Raw genomic sequence first — 18,232 nt, 5'->3', positions numbered from 1 at the left:
TTAAAACACAAACTCCTACTCGGAGGACAAAGATAGGACAGGATAAATTTCCAAAAACTAAAACTCTCACTTCAAATTTTGATAGCATGGTCTGTATGAATTGTTTCCTGAAATCATAATTCATAGATTTGCATTATTGTTCAATGTTCAATAGTCATAAAAATGATTGAATCAACAGTATATATAGATAATACCTGCTATCGAATGATACTGAGGGATCTGCTAACAATGTTGACAATAGCTGTATAATGTGAGAAAATATCCCACTGGTGGTGGCATTGGCCATCACTGAACCTTCCTGTAAATTACTCTGGGTCAAATGGCTGCTTGATATAAAATGTCCATGTCTGGAAAATGTAAAAAAATATTTAGGTTACTTTGAGTACTGCATTTAAATAACTCTGGTAAATATTATGGTTCAGTCTTATTGATATCTGTGTGTTTTGTTTTGATTATACATGTATCATGTTTGCTGTTTGCAGTAGCTGTCTATCAATAAGAAAACAAAAATGACAGCTGTCGACAATAAACAAGCTTTTCTGTATTTTGAAGTGCACTTTCTTATGTTTTTTTTTTAACTTGCCACATTCTATATAAAAATAAAGAGATGTGGTATGATTGCCAATGAGACATCTATCCACCAAAATTCAAATGAAGGGGATATCAGCAATTATAGACAATTCAATTGAGACAACTAACAGCCTCTCTGTCTATTTTCCAATCTATCAAGGATCATAACTTCTAAATGGCAAAAATCAGAAATGTCAATATTAACCTCGACCACCATTCTGTCATAATATCAAATTTTAGGAACATTGGCTGAATGGCTTATATGTAATATTGTAGCATAGAAACCATTTAAGCCAATTCAATTTGTCAAACAAAGTAATTAACATGGCATAATAAACTGCAGGGAACAAATTTCACAACATATTATTTACCTGGTACAATGTGAATACTAAGTATTTAACATGGCATAATGAACTGCAGGGAACATTTCACAATATATTTCTTACCTGGTACAATGTGAATACAAAGTATTTAACATAGCATAGTGAACTGCAGGGAACATTTCAGAAATGGTGTTTTCCACAGGATTGAAATGATGGCTAATCAAATTAAACAAGCTAGGAGATAAAGCCCACATCTGAAAAGAAAGAAAACAAATGAAACAAGCATATAAACAGAACCCATATCTATATATACATTAAATAGGCTGGGATAGTGTTGGTCTGTTAAACTTGAAGGCAAAGTTAACGACCAGTCAGGGTCTGTTTGATTAATAATTCCAGCTGTTAGATAAGTTAAAGTATTGCAGATCTCAGTTAAATCACACAGGTTAAATATGTCCCTTGTCAGGGTTTATTTGATTTATACTTATAGCTATGGATCTCAACTTAGACACACAGGTTAAATATATCCCCATTCAGGATAATTAAATACTTACAGCTATTAAGTTAGTTTTGGTATTGCATATCTCCGCTAGGGCACACAGATTAAATATACAGACAGCTTCAGCTTGTTTTAATGGATAATCTTCTTGATCAAATGGATTAGCCGGGATAACACAGATGTCCTTCTCTGTATCAGTTTCATGTAGTAAGATGTTGTAAGCCCTCTGTAAATCACCTACTACAAATCTACAACAAATATGTAAATATGTATTTCTATTCTCTTGTATCACAAGTTATCAATGAATTATAAGATATTCTTGTTATTGTGAAATATTAAGTGAACTATAATGGAGTCTAAGGTTTAAGATTTTACATTTAAACAAAATTCATTTTAACCTGTGACTAAGGTATCATAGGCATCAGTTTATCAATTAGACTGAATGAGACCGTCTTTGAATTAATATGTATAATAATATGGTATCATACATAAGGACCTGCTTGTAGGCTTCATAAACAATAGCACGTTCTTTGAGGCCACTGAAATATTTGTCCCTCTAAAGTATACCCTATATTTGTAGACTATAACAGCAGTGAATACTTTTATTACTACTTTCAAATTTTACTTATAATGGAAAGCCTTTTGGGGCCACCAGTTTTCCCTCTAGATCTATTTTGTCTGTGTATGCTATAAGAGGACCTACTTGTAAGCTTCTTCTAACAATGGAACACTCTTGAGAGCCATCAGTTCATGGTATATTGAAACTGTCTGTTGAATGATCTGAAATGAAACCAATGTTTGAAGTATCTACATTTTATTATAAATGATTCACACAAACAGTCAATGATAACTTCATAAATGGTCTCTTACTCTTTGGTAATATGATGTGTTATCAAATAGAAACTGAAGTGGTAAACTGATTCCTTTACTTACCAATTTATTATTGTGGTACTTGTGGTGCGGTACTTCTGGTACCATGGAAGAGGCAATACCAAACTGGTTCAATGGGTTCTTTTACTAACCAATCTATGAGTGTGGTACCATGGTAGAGGCTATACCAAACTGGTTCAATTTTGGTTCTTTTACTAACCAATCTATGAGTGTGGTACCATGGTAGAAGCAATACCAAACTGGTTCAATTGGTTCTTTTACTAACCAAGCTATGATTGTGGTACCATGGTAGAGGCTATACAAAACTGGTTCAATTGGTTCTTTTACTAACCAATCTATGAGTGTGGTACCATGGTAGAGGTTATACCAAACTGGTTCAATTGGTTCTTTTACTAACCAATCTATGAGTGAGGTACCATGGTAGAGGCTATACCAAACTGGTTCAATTGGTTCTTTTACTAACCAATCTATGAGTGTGGTACCATGGTAGAGGCTATACCAAACTGGTTCAATTGGTTCTCTTACTAACCAATCTATGAGTGTGGTACCATGGTAGAGGCTATACCAAACTGGTTCAATTGGTTCTTTTACTAACCAATCTATGATTGTGGTATCATGGTAGAGGCTATACCAAACTGGTTCAATTGGTTCTTTCACTAACCAATCTATGAGTGTGGTACCATGGTAGAGGCTATACCAAACTGGTTCAATTGGTTCTCTTACTAACCAATCTATGAGTGTGGTACCATGGTAGAGGCTATACCGAACTGGTTCAATTGGTTCTTTTACTAACCAATCTATGAGTGTGGTACCATGGTAGAGGCTATACCAAACTGGTTCAATTGGTTCTTTTACTAACCAATCTATGACAATCTATGATTGTGGTACCATGGTAGAGGCTATACCAAACTGGTTCAATTGGTTCTCTTACTAACCAATCTATGATTGTGGTACCATGGTAGAGGCAATACCAAACTGGTTCAATTGGTTCTCTTACTAACCAATCTATGACTGTGGTACCATGGTAGAGGCTATACCAAACTGGTTCAATTGGTTCTTTTACTAACCAATCTATGATTGTGGTACCATGGTAGAGGCTATACCAAACTGGTTCAATTGGTTCTCTTACTAACCAAGCTATGATTGTGGTACCATGGTAGAGGCAATATCAAACTGGTTCAATTGGTTCTCTTACTAACCAAGCTATGATTGTGGTACCATGGTAAAGGCAATATCAAACTGGTTCAATTGGTTCTCTTACTAACCAAGCTATGATTGTGGTACCATGGTAGAGGCTATACCAAACTGGTTCGATTGGTTCTCTTACTAACCAAGCTATGAGTGTGATACCATGGTAGAGGCAATTCCAAACTGGTTCGATTGGTTCTTTTACTAACCAATCTATGATTGTGGTACCATGGTAGAGGCTATACCAAACTGGTTCAATTGGTTCTTTTACTAACCAATCTATGAGTGTGGTACCATGGTAGAGGCAATACCAAACAGGTTCAATTGGTTCTCTTACTAACCAATTTATGATTGTGGTACCATGGTAGAGGCTATACCAAACTGGTTCAATTGGTTCTCTTACTAACCAAGCTATGAGTGTGGTACCATGGTAGAGGCAATACCAAACTGGTTCAATTGGTTCTTTTACTAACCAATTTATGATTGTGGTACCATGGTAGAGGCTATACCAAACTGGTTCAATTGGTTCTTTTACTAACCAATCTATGAGTGTGGTACCATGGTAGAGGCAATACCAAACTGGTTCAATTGGTTCTCTTAATAACCAATCTATGAGTGTGGTACCATGGTAGAGGCAATACCAAACTGGTTCAATTGGTTCTCTTACTAACCAATCTATGAGTGTGGTACCATGGTAGAGGCTATACCAAACTGGTTCAATTTGTTCTCTTACTAACCAATCTATGAGTGTGGTACCATGGTAGAGGCAATACCAAACTGGTTCAATTGGTTCTCTTACTAACCAATCTATGAGTGTGTTACCATGGTAGAGGCTATACCAATCTATGAATGTGGTACCATGGTAGAGGCTATACCAAACTGGTTCAATTGGTTCTCTTACTAACCAATCTATGAGTGTGGTACCATGGTAGAGGCAATGCCAAACTGGTTCAATTGGTTCTCTTACTAACCAATCTATGAGTGTGGTACCATGGTAGAGGCTTTACCAAACTGGTTCAATTGGTTCTCTTACTAACCAATCTATGAGTATACCAAACTGGTTCAATTGGTTCTCTTACTAACCAATCTATGAGTGTGGTACCATGGTAAAGGCAATACCAAACTGGTTCAATTGGTTCTCTTACTAACCAATCTATGAGTGTGGTACCATGGTAGAGGCAATACCAAACTGGTTCAATTGGTTCTCTTACTAACCAATCTATGAGTGTGGTACCATGGTAGAGACTATACCAAACTGGTTCAATTGGTTCTCTTACTAACCAATCTATGAGTGTGGTACCATGGTAGAGGCAATACCAAACTGGTTCAATTGGTTCTCTTACTAACCAATCTATGAGTGTGTTACCATGGTAGAGGCTATACCAAACTGGTTCAATTGGTTCTCTTACTAACCAATCTATGATTGTGGTACCATGGTAGAGGCTATACCAAACTGGTTCAATTGGTTCTTTTACTAACCAATCTATGATTGTGGTACCATGGTAGAGGCTATACCAAACTGGTTCAATTGGTTCTTTTACTAACCAATCTATGATTGTGGTACCATGGTAGAGGCTAAACCAAACTGGTTCAATTGGTTCTCTTACTAACCAATCTATGAGTGTGGTACCATGGTAGAGGCTATACCAAACTGGTTCAATTGGTTCTCTTACTAACCAATCTATGATTGTGCTACCATGGTAGAGGCTATACCAAACTGGTTCAATTGGTTCTCTTACTAACCAATCTATGATTGTGCTACCATGGTAGAGGCTATACCAAACTGGTTCAATTGGTTCTCTTACTAACCAATCTATGAGTGTGGTACCATGGTAGAGGCAATACCAAACTGGTTCAATTGGTTCTCTTACTAACCAATCTATGAGTGTGGTACCATGGTAGAGGCTATACCAAACTGGTTCAATTGGTTCTCTTACTAACCAAGCTATGAGTGTGGTACCATGGTAGAGGCTATACCAAACTGGTTCGATTAGTTCTCTTACTAACCAAGCTATGAGTGTGATACCATGGTAGTGGCTATACCAAACTGGTTCAATTGGTTCTCTTACTAACCAATCTATGAGTGTGGTACCATGGTAGAGGCTATACCAAACTGGTTCAATTGGTTCTCTTACTAACCAATCTATGATTGTGCTACCATGGTAGAGGCTATACCAAACTGGTTCGATTGGTTCTCTTACTAACCAAGCTATGAGTGTGATACCATGGTAGAGGCAATACCAAACTGGTTCAATTGGTTCTCTTACTAACCAATCTATGAGTGTGGTACCATGGTAGAGGCTATACCAAACTGGTTCAATTGGTTCTCTTACTAACCAAGCTATGAGTGTGGTACCATGGTAGAGGCTATACCAAACTGGTTCGATTAGTTCTCTTACTAACCAAGCTATGAGTGTGATACCATGGTAGAGGCTATACCAAACTGGTTCAATTGGTTCTCTTACTAACCAATCTATGAGTGTGGTACCATGGTAGAGGCTATACCAAACTGGTTCAATTGGTTCTCTTACTAACCAATCTATGATTGTGGTACCATGGTAGAGGCTATACCAAACTGGTTCAATTGGTTCTTTTACTAACCAATCTATGAGTGTGGTACCATGGTAGAGGCTATACCAAACTGGTTCAATTGGTTCTTTTACTAACCAATCTGAGTTTGGTACCATGGTAGAGGCAATACCAAACTGGTTCAATTGGTTCTCTTACTAACCAATCTATGAGTGTGGTACCATGCAGTGTTCTCCCCAGAAATTTTGGATAGCATCACATTTTGCGTAAAAAAAAATAACTGTATTTTTTTTAATGTCATTTGTCGCGTCGCGTTGATGCTCTATTTCCTTTATATGTTTTAGTTTATATTGTTCAATTCATAACTGAGAATACAATTAAACTATAACCACAAAAACAGTTGTTTCAGTTTATGTTTTCTTTATTCATTTATAGTTACAGAATTATTTTTTTCCTTTTGTGCCAAATAAAAATAAATATGTGGTTTCAGTTACCCAACAATAAGTCAAATGAATGAATGGTTCATTATAGTGCAACCTGTATATATATACAAAACTAAATATCTAGTACACAAAATTAACTATTTTTTATATTATATTAAGTAAAGATAAAGTAGCAAAAAAAAATCAATTTTAAAACTTTTTTTTTATCATGTTTATGAAATTCATTGTTTCATGGCACTCAATGAATTAGTCCCAGTTGTTTATCTTTACATCAAAATGATATGTATTTTTAACAAAGTTATCTAACAAATAGTCTATTAATACGTAGTTTTCTCTCTTGGTATATTTTTTCTGTCTACTGTTCATCTGTTGTCATTATCGTGAATATGCGGATTTTTGTCATATCTGGTCCGGTTCCTATCCGTAGTTTGCACAAAAATGTGCAATGGCGGCCGTAGAAAAATTTACGAAAATGAGTCTGAGAATAAACATTGTTTGACAAGAGATTGTGAATGAATAAGACGCTTTTAATGCATTAAATTGATTAAACATAAACTTAAGCCAATTATGATAACTTTTTAAAGAAATATTAAACTTATTTTAGCTCTAAACCAAAATTCTCGCTCTCGAAAACGGAAGAGAAAGAAAGTAATTTTTGGAGAGTTGCACAAATAAACGACCTTTTAAAAAAAATAATCGTTTCAATCTTTAAAATTTCGTAATACAAAACGTAGATTTCGAATTGTTTTGTGATTGCATTTTTCCATGTCGAAATTGGTGATTGGAGACACGTGACGTGGTATTAGTCATGTCACAAGTGTCAGCTTGGGATATTCCCATCCAAACAGTTATCACCCTGAGGGCAATTAACACCTAGCTATTTAATCTTTTACAGCTAATACATTAATGCTAGCAAGACAAATCTTTGTTTGGCTTGCTTGCTTTGCTTGTATCAATGTTTGCTCAAGCATGGCAATTAAGATAGGCGGGGCTTCAGCTTGTATACGTCATACTTAAATTTTATTGGACGGTTATGTTTGAAGTTAAGGACACTAAATTTTAAACATCACAGGATGACAAATATAAAGCGCAATCGTAGAAATGGAAGCCAAAAAATGTATTTGTTTTTTCTGGAAGATATGCATTTTCATCATCCAACTGAAAAGACTGTGGTCAAGTACTTTTAGAAAAGCAAAATAACTATTCGAACACACCTACTCTGATTCAGTGATTCATTACATAGGTATTTCATTTGACCCATATATTTCATCTTTTGGTACTGTGATTTTTTTTTATGTTATAACGTCAACCTGTAGCTTTGCTATATAAAAATGATAGAATCTGAAGCGAGATGATGTATCAAATGTTCTTCCTTTGTGCGTTTTTTAGACAAATTATTCATCTCAAACACACCCTAACATAAGGAGGTTCGCTCGATTTCCTCTTTTTGATACAATTGTTTCCAATTTTTTTATTTTTTTTCTTGAGTCACGCAATGGAAGGACAGACACGGAAATAAGTAAACTTATAGATTGATATGTTCTCCGTCTGTATTAATTAAAAAAAAAAAAAAAGGAAGAATTTTCTTCATCCAACTTGATAGATAACCATGTCGTCGACTTGATATCTAACTGTTCTACTTAACTATGTAATAGATACATTAAAAACTTATACAAATGGTTGTTTTTTACAATAAAACACTCGTATTTGAGAAGAAAATTGTTATTTTATTTGTTTCTATTCACTTTTAAAAAATTTCTTACTAAAGTAAACATAACAGAAAGCATTTATCGCCTTCTCTATAAACAAAGAATAATCAGTTTGAAGGTTTACAAGCAAAAATTAATCCAAATTGCGCAATATTCAATAACAATAGACATAATAAATAAAATAATTAAGTCATCCCCCCTAATTAATATATCCCTTTTATTAGAAAACCAAGTGCACCTTCTTATGTTAGGGTGTGTTTGAGATGAATATTTTGTGTTGAAAACGTACAAAGAAAGAATATTTGATACATCATCTCGGTTCAGATTCTATCATTTTTATATAGCAAAGCTACAGGTTGACGTTATAACATAAAAAAAAATCACAGTACTAAAAGATGAAATGAATGGGTCAAATGAAATACCTATGTAATGAATCACTCGAAATCAGAGTAGGTGTGTTCGAATAGCTTTTTTGTTTTACAAAAAGTACTTGACGACAGCCTTTTAAGTTGGATGATAAAAATGCATATCATCGAGAAAAAAAAAATACAATTTTTTGGCTTCCATTTCTGCGATTGCGCTTTATATTTGTCATCCTGTTATGTTTTAAAATTTAGTGTCCTTAACCTCAAACATAACGGCCAATGAAATTTAAGTATGACGTATACAAGCTGAAGCCCCGCCTATCTTAATTGCCATGCTTGAGCAAACATTGATACAAGCAAAGCAAGCAAGCCAAACAAAGATTTGTCTTGCTAGCATTAATGTAAAAGCTGTAATTGCCTTTAGTGTCCGACTTAAAGGGATTACAATTAAAGGTGATATAATTGTTATGATCATAATCGATAATAGATGAAAGTTCAAAATTGAAGACAAGTAAAATAGCATCTTCAAAATAATTATAGCGTCGCGGGAATTATTATAGCATCACGGTGGAAAAATATAGCGTCACGGTACCGCGACGCTAAAACGGCCTGGGGAGAACACTGCCATGGTAGAGGCTATACCAAACTGGTTCAATTGGTTCTCTTACTAACCAATCTATGAGTGTGGTACCATGGTAGAGGCTATACCAAACTGGTTCAATTGGTTCTCTTACTAACCAATCTATGAGTGTGGTACCATGGTAGAGGCTATACCAAACTGGTTCAATTGGTTCTCTTACTAACCAATCTATGAGTGTGGTACCATGGTAGAGGCTATACCAAACTGGTTCAATTGGTTCTCTTACTAACCAATCTATGAGTGTGGTATCATGGTAGAGGCTATACCAAACTGGTTCGATTGGTTCTTTTACTAACCAATCTATGATTGTGGTACTATGGTAGAGGTAATACCAAACTGGTTCAATTGGTTCTCTTACTAACCAATCTATGATTGCGGTACCATGGTAGAGGCTATACCAAACTGGTTCAATTGGTTCTCTTACTAACCAATCTATGATTGTGGTACCATGGTAGAGGCAATACCAAACTGGTTCAATTGGTTCTCTTACTTACCAATCTATGATTGTGGTACCATGGTAGAGGCTATACCAAACTGGTTCGATTGGTTCTCTTACTAACCAATCTATGAGTGTGGTACCATGGTAGAGGCTATACCAAACTGGTTCGATTGGTTCTCTTACTAACCAATCTATGAGTGTGGTACCATGGTAGAGGCTATACCAAACTGGTTCAATTGGTTCTCTTACTAACCAATCTATGAGTGTGGTACCATGGTAGAGGCTATACCAAACTGGTTCGATTGGTTCTTTTACTAACCAATCTATGATTGTGGTACCATGGTAGAGGCAATACCAAACTGGTTCAATTGGTTCTTTTACTAACCAATCTATTATTGTGGTACCATGGTAGAGGCAATACCATGGCACTGTAGAGGAAGCTAACACCTGGGATACAAACTGGTACTTACCATTTCATTATGGGAGAATCTTGTGTGCTGTAACATGGTAGATGGTGCTAACAGCTGGGATACAAAACTGACAGGTAAACTGGTTCCAAAATACTCAATCACCTGTAAAACAATACTGTAACTTAAAGTACTGGTTACATCTTATAAATGTATTAAAGATTGCATATTTTGGCTTTAACATTGATTCACTGATAGGGTCTTTGCATCGGAACTAAACACATTTATTTCTAAAAAAAACAGTTGTTGGCATGACACGGGTTATGTTCTTCTCATATATTTTATGATAGTATGATACTAAACCCCTAACGGGAGGGATTGTACCTGATATTCATATGATGAAGACATAATCTTTCAATCAGTTTAATTGAGGTCTGGAGCTGGCATGTCAGTTAACTGCTAGTAGTCTGTTGTTATTTATGTATTATTGTCATTTTATTTATTTTCTTTTGTTACATCTTTTGACATCAGACTCGGACTTCTCTTGAACTGAATTTTAATGTGCGTATTGTTATTCTTTTACTTTTCTACATTGGCTAGAGGTATAGGGGGAGGGTTGAGATCTCATAAACATGTTTAACCCCGCCGCAATTTTGCGCCTGTCCCAAGTCAGGAGCCTCTGGCCTTTGTTAGTCTTGTATGATTTTAAATTTTAGTTTCTTGTGTATAATTCGGAGTTTAGTATGACGTCCATTATCACTGTACTATTATGCATATTTTAGGGGCCAGCTGAAGGACACCTACGGGTGCGGGAATTCTCGCTACATTGAAGACCCATTGGTTGCCTTCGGCTGTTGTTTGCTCTATGGTCGGGTGGTTGTCGCTTTGACATATTCACCATTTCCTTTCTCAATTTTATTATTACTTTGAAAATAAAAAAATATGTATTTTCATCAAATATTCAGATGTTAATAGGAGGCCGGCCTTCAAACATCTTGTGTTCAACAAAAGTCTGAGGAAAAATGACAATAAGCTCCATTTTGAAATTTTGTCGTTTAATTAATAATTACTCACAACATCATTTTCTTTTAAAGGTTGTATACAATACAATATTGTTTAAGACTAGGTTGTTGCTCATCTTAAATTTTAACCAAAACTATATCCCATATAGTCATTTTAGTTCAAATACCAAGTGGCATTTTTATTATCAATCAAGCATTGCAAACAAAAATTAGTGTAAAATGAAGATTTTAAAATCTAATATCAATGAAATGACTGAAATTTATTTCTGTACATTTTTTTTTCATTATCTGGATCCAAAATAGGGTTTGGTCATTGGCCTTTCATATTAGGACTTGACTGGAAAATATAACTGTTTCCAGAACCTTGCTCTTCACATCCTTCCTTCTCAAACCTAGTTGATATAATAATAACATATGTCTTATGGCACTTTTGTGTCAGTCTTATACTATAATACTGAGGAGTTAAGACTGACATTTATCTGATGTTTTAAGAAAGTCGAAATTTCTATTGCAAAACTTCTTGAAATGTATCATAAAAATTTCTTTCCTCTAAATGCATTTTTTTCTAAAATATATTGTGATCTACCATACCTTCTGTGTGAGTGATAACAGTGATGTTATATACTGATTTGACACCATCTTAACAGTACATGTCTGTAGAAGGATAAATGGTAGAATGGACTCCATACAATGTACTGAATCTGATCCAAGTTGTCCCATCATTAACTTTATACACTTGTGTGCTGAAAAATATAGAAATGATGAGAACCAAGTGCAAAGATTTATATCTGTAACTCTTAAACAGGAAAATAATCAAGGAACTAATGTTTGATTCAAATATCTACAATGTTTTAAATTGATTTATATTATATATTTGTGACAGGCCTTACCCGAAATGAGAAGATATTCAGAGAAGTAATGTTTGGCTGTTGTATCTACACTCTTGACGATTCTGTCCAATATCTACAAAATAAATACACATATTTACAAGAACGTATCCCTAGTACACAGATACTGCACTCGCACTATCATTTTTTATGTTTAGTGGACCATGAAACTGGGATCAAAACACTAATTTGGCATTAAAATTAGAAAAAACAAGAATTTGTCCATAGTACATGGATGCCCCACTCACACTATCATTTTCTGTGTTTAGTTGACCGTGAAATTCGGGTAAAAACTCTAATTTGGCATTTAAATTAGAAAGATCATATCAAAGGGAACATGTATACTAACTTTCAAGTTGCTTGAAGTTCAACTTCATCAAAAACTACCTTGACCAAAAACTTTAACCTGAAATTTGCATTATCATTTTCTATGTTCAGTGAACCGTGAAATTGGGGTCAAAACACTAATTTGGCATTAAATTTAAAAACATCATATCATAGGGCACATGTGTACTGAGTTTGATTGATTCGACTTAAACTTCATCAAAAACTAGCTTGACCAAAAACTTTTACCTGAAGGGGGACGAACAGATTGAAGGACAGACGGAAGGACGAACTGACGCAAAGACCAGAAAAGATAATGCCCCTCTACTATCGTAGGTGGGGCATAAAAATCATATCATAGGGAACATGTGTACTAAGTTTCAAGTTGATTAGACTGCAACTTCATTAAAAACTACCTTGACCAAAAACTTTTACCTGGAGCAGGACAGAAGGACACACAGACCAGAAAACATACTGCCCCTCTACCTTGTTTCGTAGGTAGGGCATAAAAACAAGATGAAATAATTCTTTTTCTTAGCTTACCTGTTAACTAATTAACAAACCTTCATATAATGCTCATAAGCCTTTGGCCATGGTCATTTTGTTATCTCAAACACTTTTATTTTAAAATTCCTTCAATTTTGATGAGAAATGGCTGTCCCAATTGATAGATTTACATTATATTAACTTCTGACATCTCAAAATTTCTCTAATCTTAGAGTAATTTTTACATTCAGATGACCTTAACCAATAAGTAGAGTTGACAGTCTGTGACATAACATGTACTCTATCTAACCTCTATAACTTCATCTGTTGTCATATCAGTTCCTTTTGTGCCAGAGAAACTGTCTCCTAAACTTTGGATAACTGTTGTGAAAACTTTGAGAAGTGCTGTGATCTTAATGATGCATTCCTCGGGAAGTGGTAATTCTTCATCAGGATAGGCTTGTCCAGAGAAACTGTATGTCAAATCCTATAATATCATAAAATATATAAAGAGCATGTCATAAGGAAACAAACCACTGGCAGAAAACTAGGACCACTTAGAAATATTCATATCACAAAATTTGTACAATAATATTGATATTTAAAGAGATATATCATAATATATGAAAAAGAGGAAATAATATCATACAGTCAAACAGCACAAAAACAACAACACTTTTTTCTAAGAGGGTTTGTTAGTTGCTTTGAACTAACTGTCATTTCTCAGTAACTGCAAGTACTCTCAGATATGTACTAAGCTTAAGTGTCCTTATTGTTGCAAGGGGGTTGTATAAATACCCTGCCACGTTTGGTCTGTGTTTATGTTAATGTTTTTGTATCAATCTGATGACTTTTCAACTGATTTTTATAGTTTGTTCCTATATTGTACTGTTTCACCACTGTCCCTGGTTAGGGGAGGGTTGGCATCTTCAAAAATGTTTTAACCCCGTCACATTCATTATGTGTCTGTTTAAAGTCTGAATTCTGTATGTAGTTCAGCGTTTCTGGTTGGTTCATATCTATTCAATTTGTTTATCATAAACTTTTTGTTGTAAATTTTGTTTTCAGTTTTCTCTAAATTTGAAATGTTTCATACTTCTATATGAGGGCCTTTTATAGCTGACTATATATTATGGGTTTTTCTTATTTTTGCCAATGATTGCTTCCATCCATATCCTTTGAACTTTGGAGGATAGTTGTCTCATTGCTTGTTATAGATATCTTATCTCCTTAATTTACATTATATGGAAATAAAATTAAACTGTACAAAGAACTAGGAAGAATCTTTAGAATGTATTGTTTCATTCTTTGAAGAAAGCCATGCTGTTGTCTGTCTGTAAGTTAACATTAGTTTTTACTGCCTCTTTGGTATCTCCGAGCTCCAACTTCATCAAAAAAACTACCTCAACCTAAACTTTAACCAGGAGCGGGACAGATGGACGAATGGATGAAGGAACAAACGGACGAACAAACGGATGAACGAACAGATGGACGAACAGACCAAAAAACATAATGCCCATAAATGGGGCCAAAAAAAATGTTCACTGCATCTATAACGTGGAATAAATAATGAACTCTTTATATTTTACAGGTTTTAAGACAGATGTTTATATAAATGAGTACTACAAACCTCAGCATAGGCTTCCATATCCTCCAAGAATTGTCCCAGTAGAGTAATGGAGAAGTTAAAATCAACGACCCAATAGGGGTTCATTTCTATCAAAGCTTTAGAAGTAAACGTAGTCAAGCTATCTTTCTGTGTTGTGTCAATATGCCAACCAACTAGTATATCTACTGTATCCTGGAAGTAAAAGTTCAAAATCAATAATCAGAGACTGGTTCCTGTCATCAAACTATTATAGCTATTACAGTTTAATATAGAGAAGTACCAGTCAGTCCTAAGAAGTCTCCTGTATTCAATTGATTAGCTGTACTACTACCAATATTCAATCCTAAACATTGCACAACCAAATGCTCTGCAGGGTGCAGATTTATACGACCGCAGAGGTTGAACCCTGAACGGTTGGGGCAAGTATGGACATAACATTCAAGCTGGATTCAGCTCTAAATTTGGATTGTGATTAAATAGTTGACACAGCATAGGTTTCGGACAAAGAATGAATGTGGTCTAATGAACTTAATATATTTTTTTTGCTTTTGAGCAATTCACTTTGCTGTTGAATATTCAATCCTCTTTTTTTTATGAAATCTGAAATGAGAAAAATTCCCCCCCCCCCCATTTTTTTTCACATCCCCCTTTCCTTTTTTCCAAAACTGATCTCAATTCAAATTTCTAATGGAGTTTGCAACAATAACTACTCATTTAAATACATCATAAAATATTAAAATGTAACAAAAGGTGCTTGTTATCACTGAATGGTAAAGATTGTTTTAATTTATCAGTTGGTAGTACAGTACATTCCGGTTATTTGCATAGCCTATTTGTTAGTCGAAATTATGCATTAAAGCGGAGTATGCTTATATCCGAAATGCCAAAATACGGAGTCAAATAACATCGATAGTGCAGATCAGTAAAGGAAATCCTGAAGAAAGATGAACGTCCATAATCCACTTACAACATATTGAATGATTATTTATTCTAATAAAAGTTATTTGTCTAACTGTCATGCATTTTATTTCATTGTTTATTCTTTCAATAAAGTTTATAAACACATTTGGTTTTAGTGTATTTATGTATCGACTTTTCCTTTACCTGAGATACTAAAATAAAATTGTTCTAAAAATAGATTTGTTTCTATGACATGGATGTACAAATTATATTGTTATGCTTTGATTAAAACAAACTGTTGAACAATGCTACACAGTTCATAATCATTTGATACAATAAAAGTGTAATGAACTCCCTTCAATATGCAGTATTTACCGATTACACAGTGATGTAACAGTGTTACTTAAACCTCGTTAGTTTCGTATATGCAAAGCAGGTAATGGGGCCCTGCACAGGTTATTTGCTGGACACGAGTGTTGAAAGTGAGAAAATATAATAATTTTAAGTTAATGTTCTTTAAAAAAAATATTAAAAATGAAAGATTGATGTATGAAATTATTCAACCATATATAAATGCCCTGTAATATTTAACATAAATGTAGATCACCCCTAGCCGAGATTGCACATTGGATAATGATCGATAATTAGCAGGCGTTATTGTTTTAAAACACCCAAAATATAATCTATGAACAATGTTTGAAATCCAATCAATAATTAACACCTTATGAGATAGAAGATCATAGAATGGTTGTGTTTTTACAACAATTAGGTGATTGACATTTTTATGACCTCGAGGCTTAAAATAGAATATGGGAAACTTTACCTGTGTACACATTGAGGCCTTTTTATAATCATATTAACACGAAAGTAACTGTTTTAAAACTTTATTTAAATAACACAGAAGTAAATGTGAAATAATATCAAAAATTATGATGCATTCAAGAAAAATATACTTACCAAATTGCTATTTCCGGTCAAAAATCTCATCAGTTTTAAATAAGCATATCTAGCTGGCGATTATTTTCTATGCAATTAACGGAAATGCCACTTGTGGGGCTATGCATATAACCGTACAATTTAACATTAATTGAATGGGAAATGGTTTTGTGCAGGAGAAAAGTATGCTATTAACCGAATTATGCTATTAAGCGGTATGCAATTAAGTGGAATCGACTGAAAAAGTGAATATACTTTGTATATTGTTTAAAACAATGATTTAAGTTGATTCAACTACTATTCTGGACAAAGAAAGATAACTCCAATCAATTGAAAATTTCTTGCTATTGCACAATATTGTGCAATTAGATATTTCTTGCTATTGCGCAATACTGTGCAATTGAAAATATTTGCTATTGCACAATACTGTGCAATTGAAGATTTCTTGCTATTGCGCAATACTGTGCAATTGAAGATTTCTTGCTATTGCTGAATACTGTGCAATTGAAAATTTCTTGCTATTGCACAATACTTCATATAATAATTTTGGATCCTGATTTGAACCAACTTGAAAACTGGGCCCATAATCAAAAATCTAAGTTCATGTTTAGATTCAGCATATCAAAAAGGCCCAAGAATTTAATTTTTGTTAAAATCAAACTTCGTTTAATTTTGGACCCTTTGGACTTTAATGTAGACCAATTTGAAAACGGGACTAAAAATTAAGAATCTACATACACAGTTAGATTTGGCATATCAAAGAACCCCAATTATTCAAATTTTGATGATATCAAACCAATTTCAATTTTGGACCCGAATTTGGACCAACTTGAAAACTGGGCCAATAATCAAAAATCTAAGTACATTTTTAGATTCAGCATATCAAAAAACCCCAAGGATTCAATTTTTGTTAAAATCAAACTAAGTTTAATTTTGGACCCTTTGGACCTTAATATGTAGACCAATTTGACAACGGGATCAAAAATTAAGAATCTACATACACAGTTAGATTCGGCATATCAAAGAATCCCAATTATTTAATTTTTGATGAAATCAAACAAAGTTCAATTTTGGACCCTTTGGGCCCCTTATTTCTAAACTGTTGGGACCAAAACTCCCAAAATCAAACCCTTTTGTGGTCATAAACCTTGAGTTCAAATTTCATTGATTTCTATTAACTTATACTAAAGTTATGGTGCGAAAACCAAGAATAATGCTTATTTGGGCCCTATTTTGGCCCCTAATTCCTAAACTGTTTGAACTAAAACTCCCAAAATCAATCACAACCTTCCTTTTGTGGTCATAAACCTTGTGTCAAAATTTCACAGATTTCTATTAACTTAAACTAAAGTTATAGTGCGAAAACCAAGAAAATGCTTATTTGGGCCCTTTTTGGCCCCTAATTCCTAAAATGTTGGGACCATAACTCCCAAAATCAATCCCAACCTTCCTTTTGTGGTCATAAACCTTGTGTTAAAATTTCATAGATTTCTATTCACTTTTACTAAAGTTAGAGTGCGAAAACTAAAAGTATTCAGACGACGACGCCAACGTGATAGCAATATACGACGAAAAATTAAAATTTTTGCGGTCGTATAAAAATTAGGTTAATACACGGCTATGTTCAATTTCAACACTGATTGTATGCTTGCTTTGAAAAGCCAACAAGATTGAACTTTAGCTATTAAAGCAGTACAATAAACTTGATGAAAAAGAGCTGATTTTCAAAACTAGGATGAACACTAAAAAACAAATGTAATTCTATTTTGTGAAAATTGTAAATGTAGGTTATAGTGGGTAGCACACATGCATTTAATGTATTGTTGTTTTCACTGAATATTCGGTGAAACTCTGTTCAGGGGAATTAAATAGGTATTTCCTTACCCTAAAGTGAGATATAAATACATGGCTATAAAAATTAGATATGTATCTTACCCTAAAATGTGATGTAAACACATGACTATAGTGTTTAGATATGTGTAGAATGATGTTGACAACAGCCATTAGGACTTCTGGAGTGTCAGCATTCTCTAACAATGTCTGTACATTAGCCATAACCATCTAC

At 34.2% G+C, this 18,232-nt stretch overlaps 1 protein-coding gene across 4 annotated transcripts in view; it reads right to left on the bottom strand.

Annotated features, from left to right (window-relative positions):
* Positions 1-18,232, bottom strand: part of LOC139487419 (serine/threonine-protein kinase SMG1-like) — a 156,601-nt gene that overhangs the window by 132,099 nt on the left and 6,270 nt on the right. For 3 of the 4 annotated variants that reach the window (XM_071272179.1, XM_071272177.1, XM_071272180.1), the window contains 10 exons: positions 18,103-18,228; positions 14,353-14,523; positions 13,033-13,209; positions 11,916-11,988; positions 11,617-11,768; positions 10,067-10,168; positions 2,096-2,172; positions 1,448-1,640; positions 1,017-1,147; positions 195-347 (listed from right to left, as the gene is read on the bottom strand). In XM_071272179.1, the coding sequence (XP_071128280.1) occupies positions 195-347; positions 1,017-1,147; positions 1,448-1,640; positions 2,096-2,172; positions 10,067-10,168; positions 11,617-11,768; positions 11,916-11,988; positions 13,033-13,209; positions 14,353-14,523; positions 18,103-18,228 (1,355 nt within the window). The other variant, XM_071272181.1, reaches the window with a different exon arrangement.

This window comes from Mytilus edulis, chromosome 9, assembly GCF_963676685.1.
Source record: "Mytilus edulis chromosome 9, xbMytEdul2.2, whole genome shotgun sequence".
In the NCBI taxonomy this organism is placed as follows: domain Eukaryota; kingdom Metazoa; phylum Mollusca; class Bivalvia; order Mytilida; family Mytilidae; genus Mytilus; species Mytilus edulis.
This window is presented reverse-complemented; position numbering and strand designations above follow the sequence as displayed.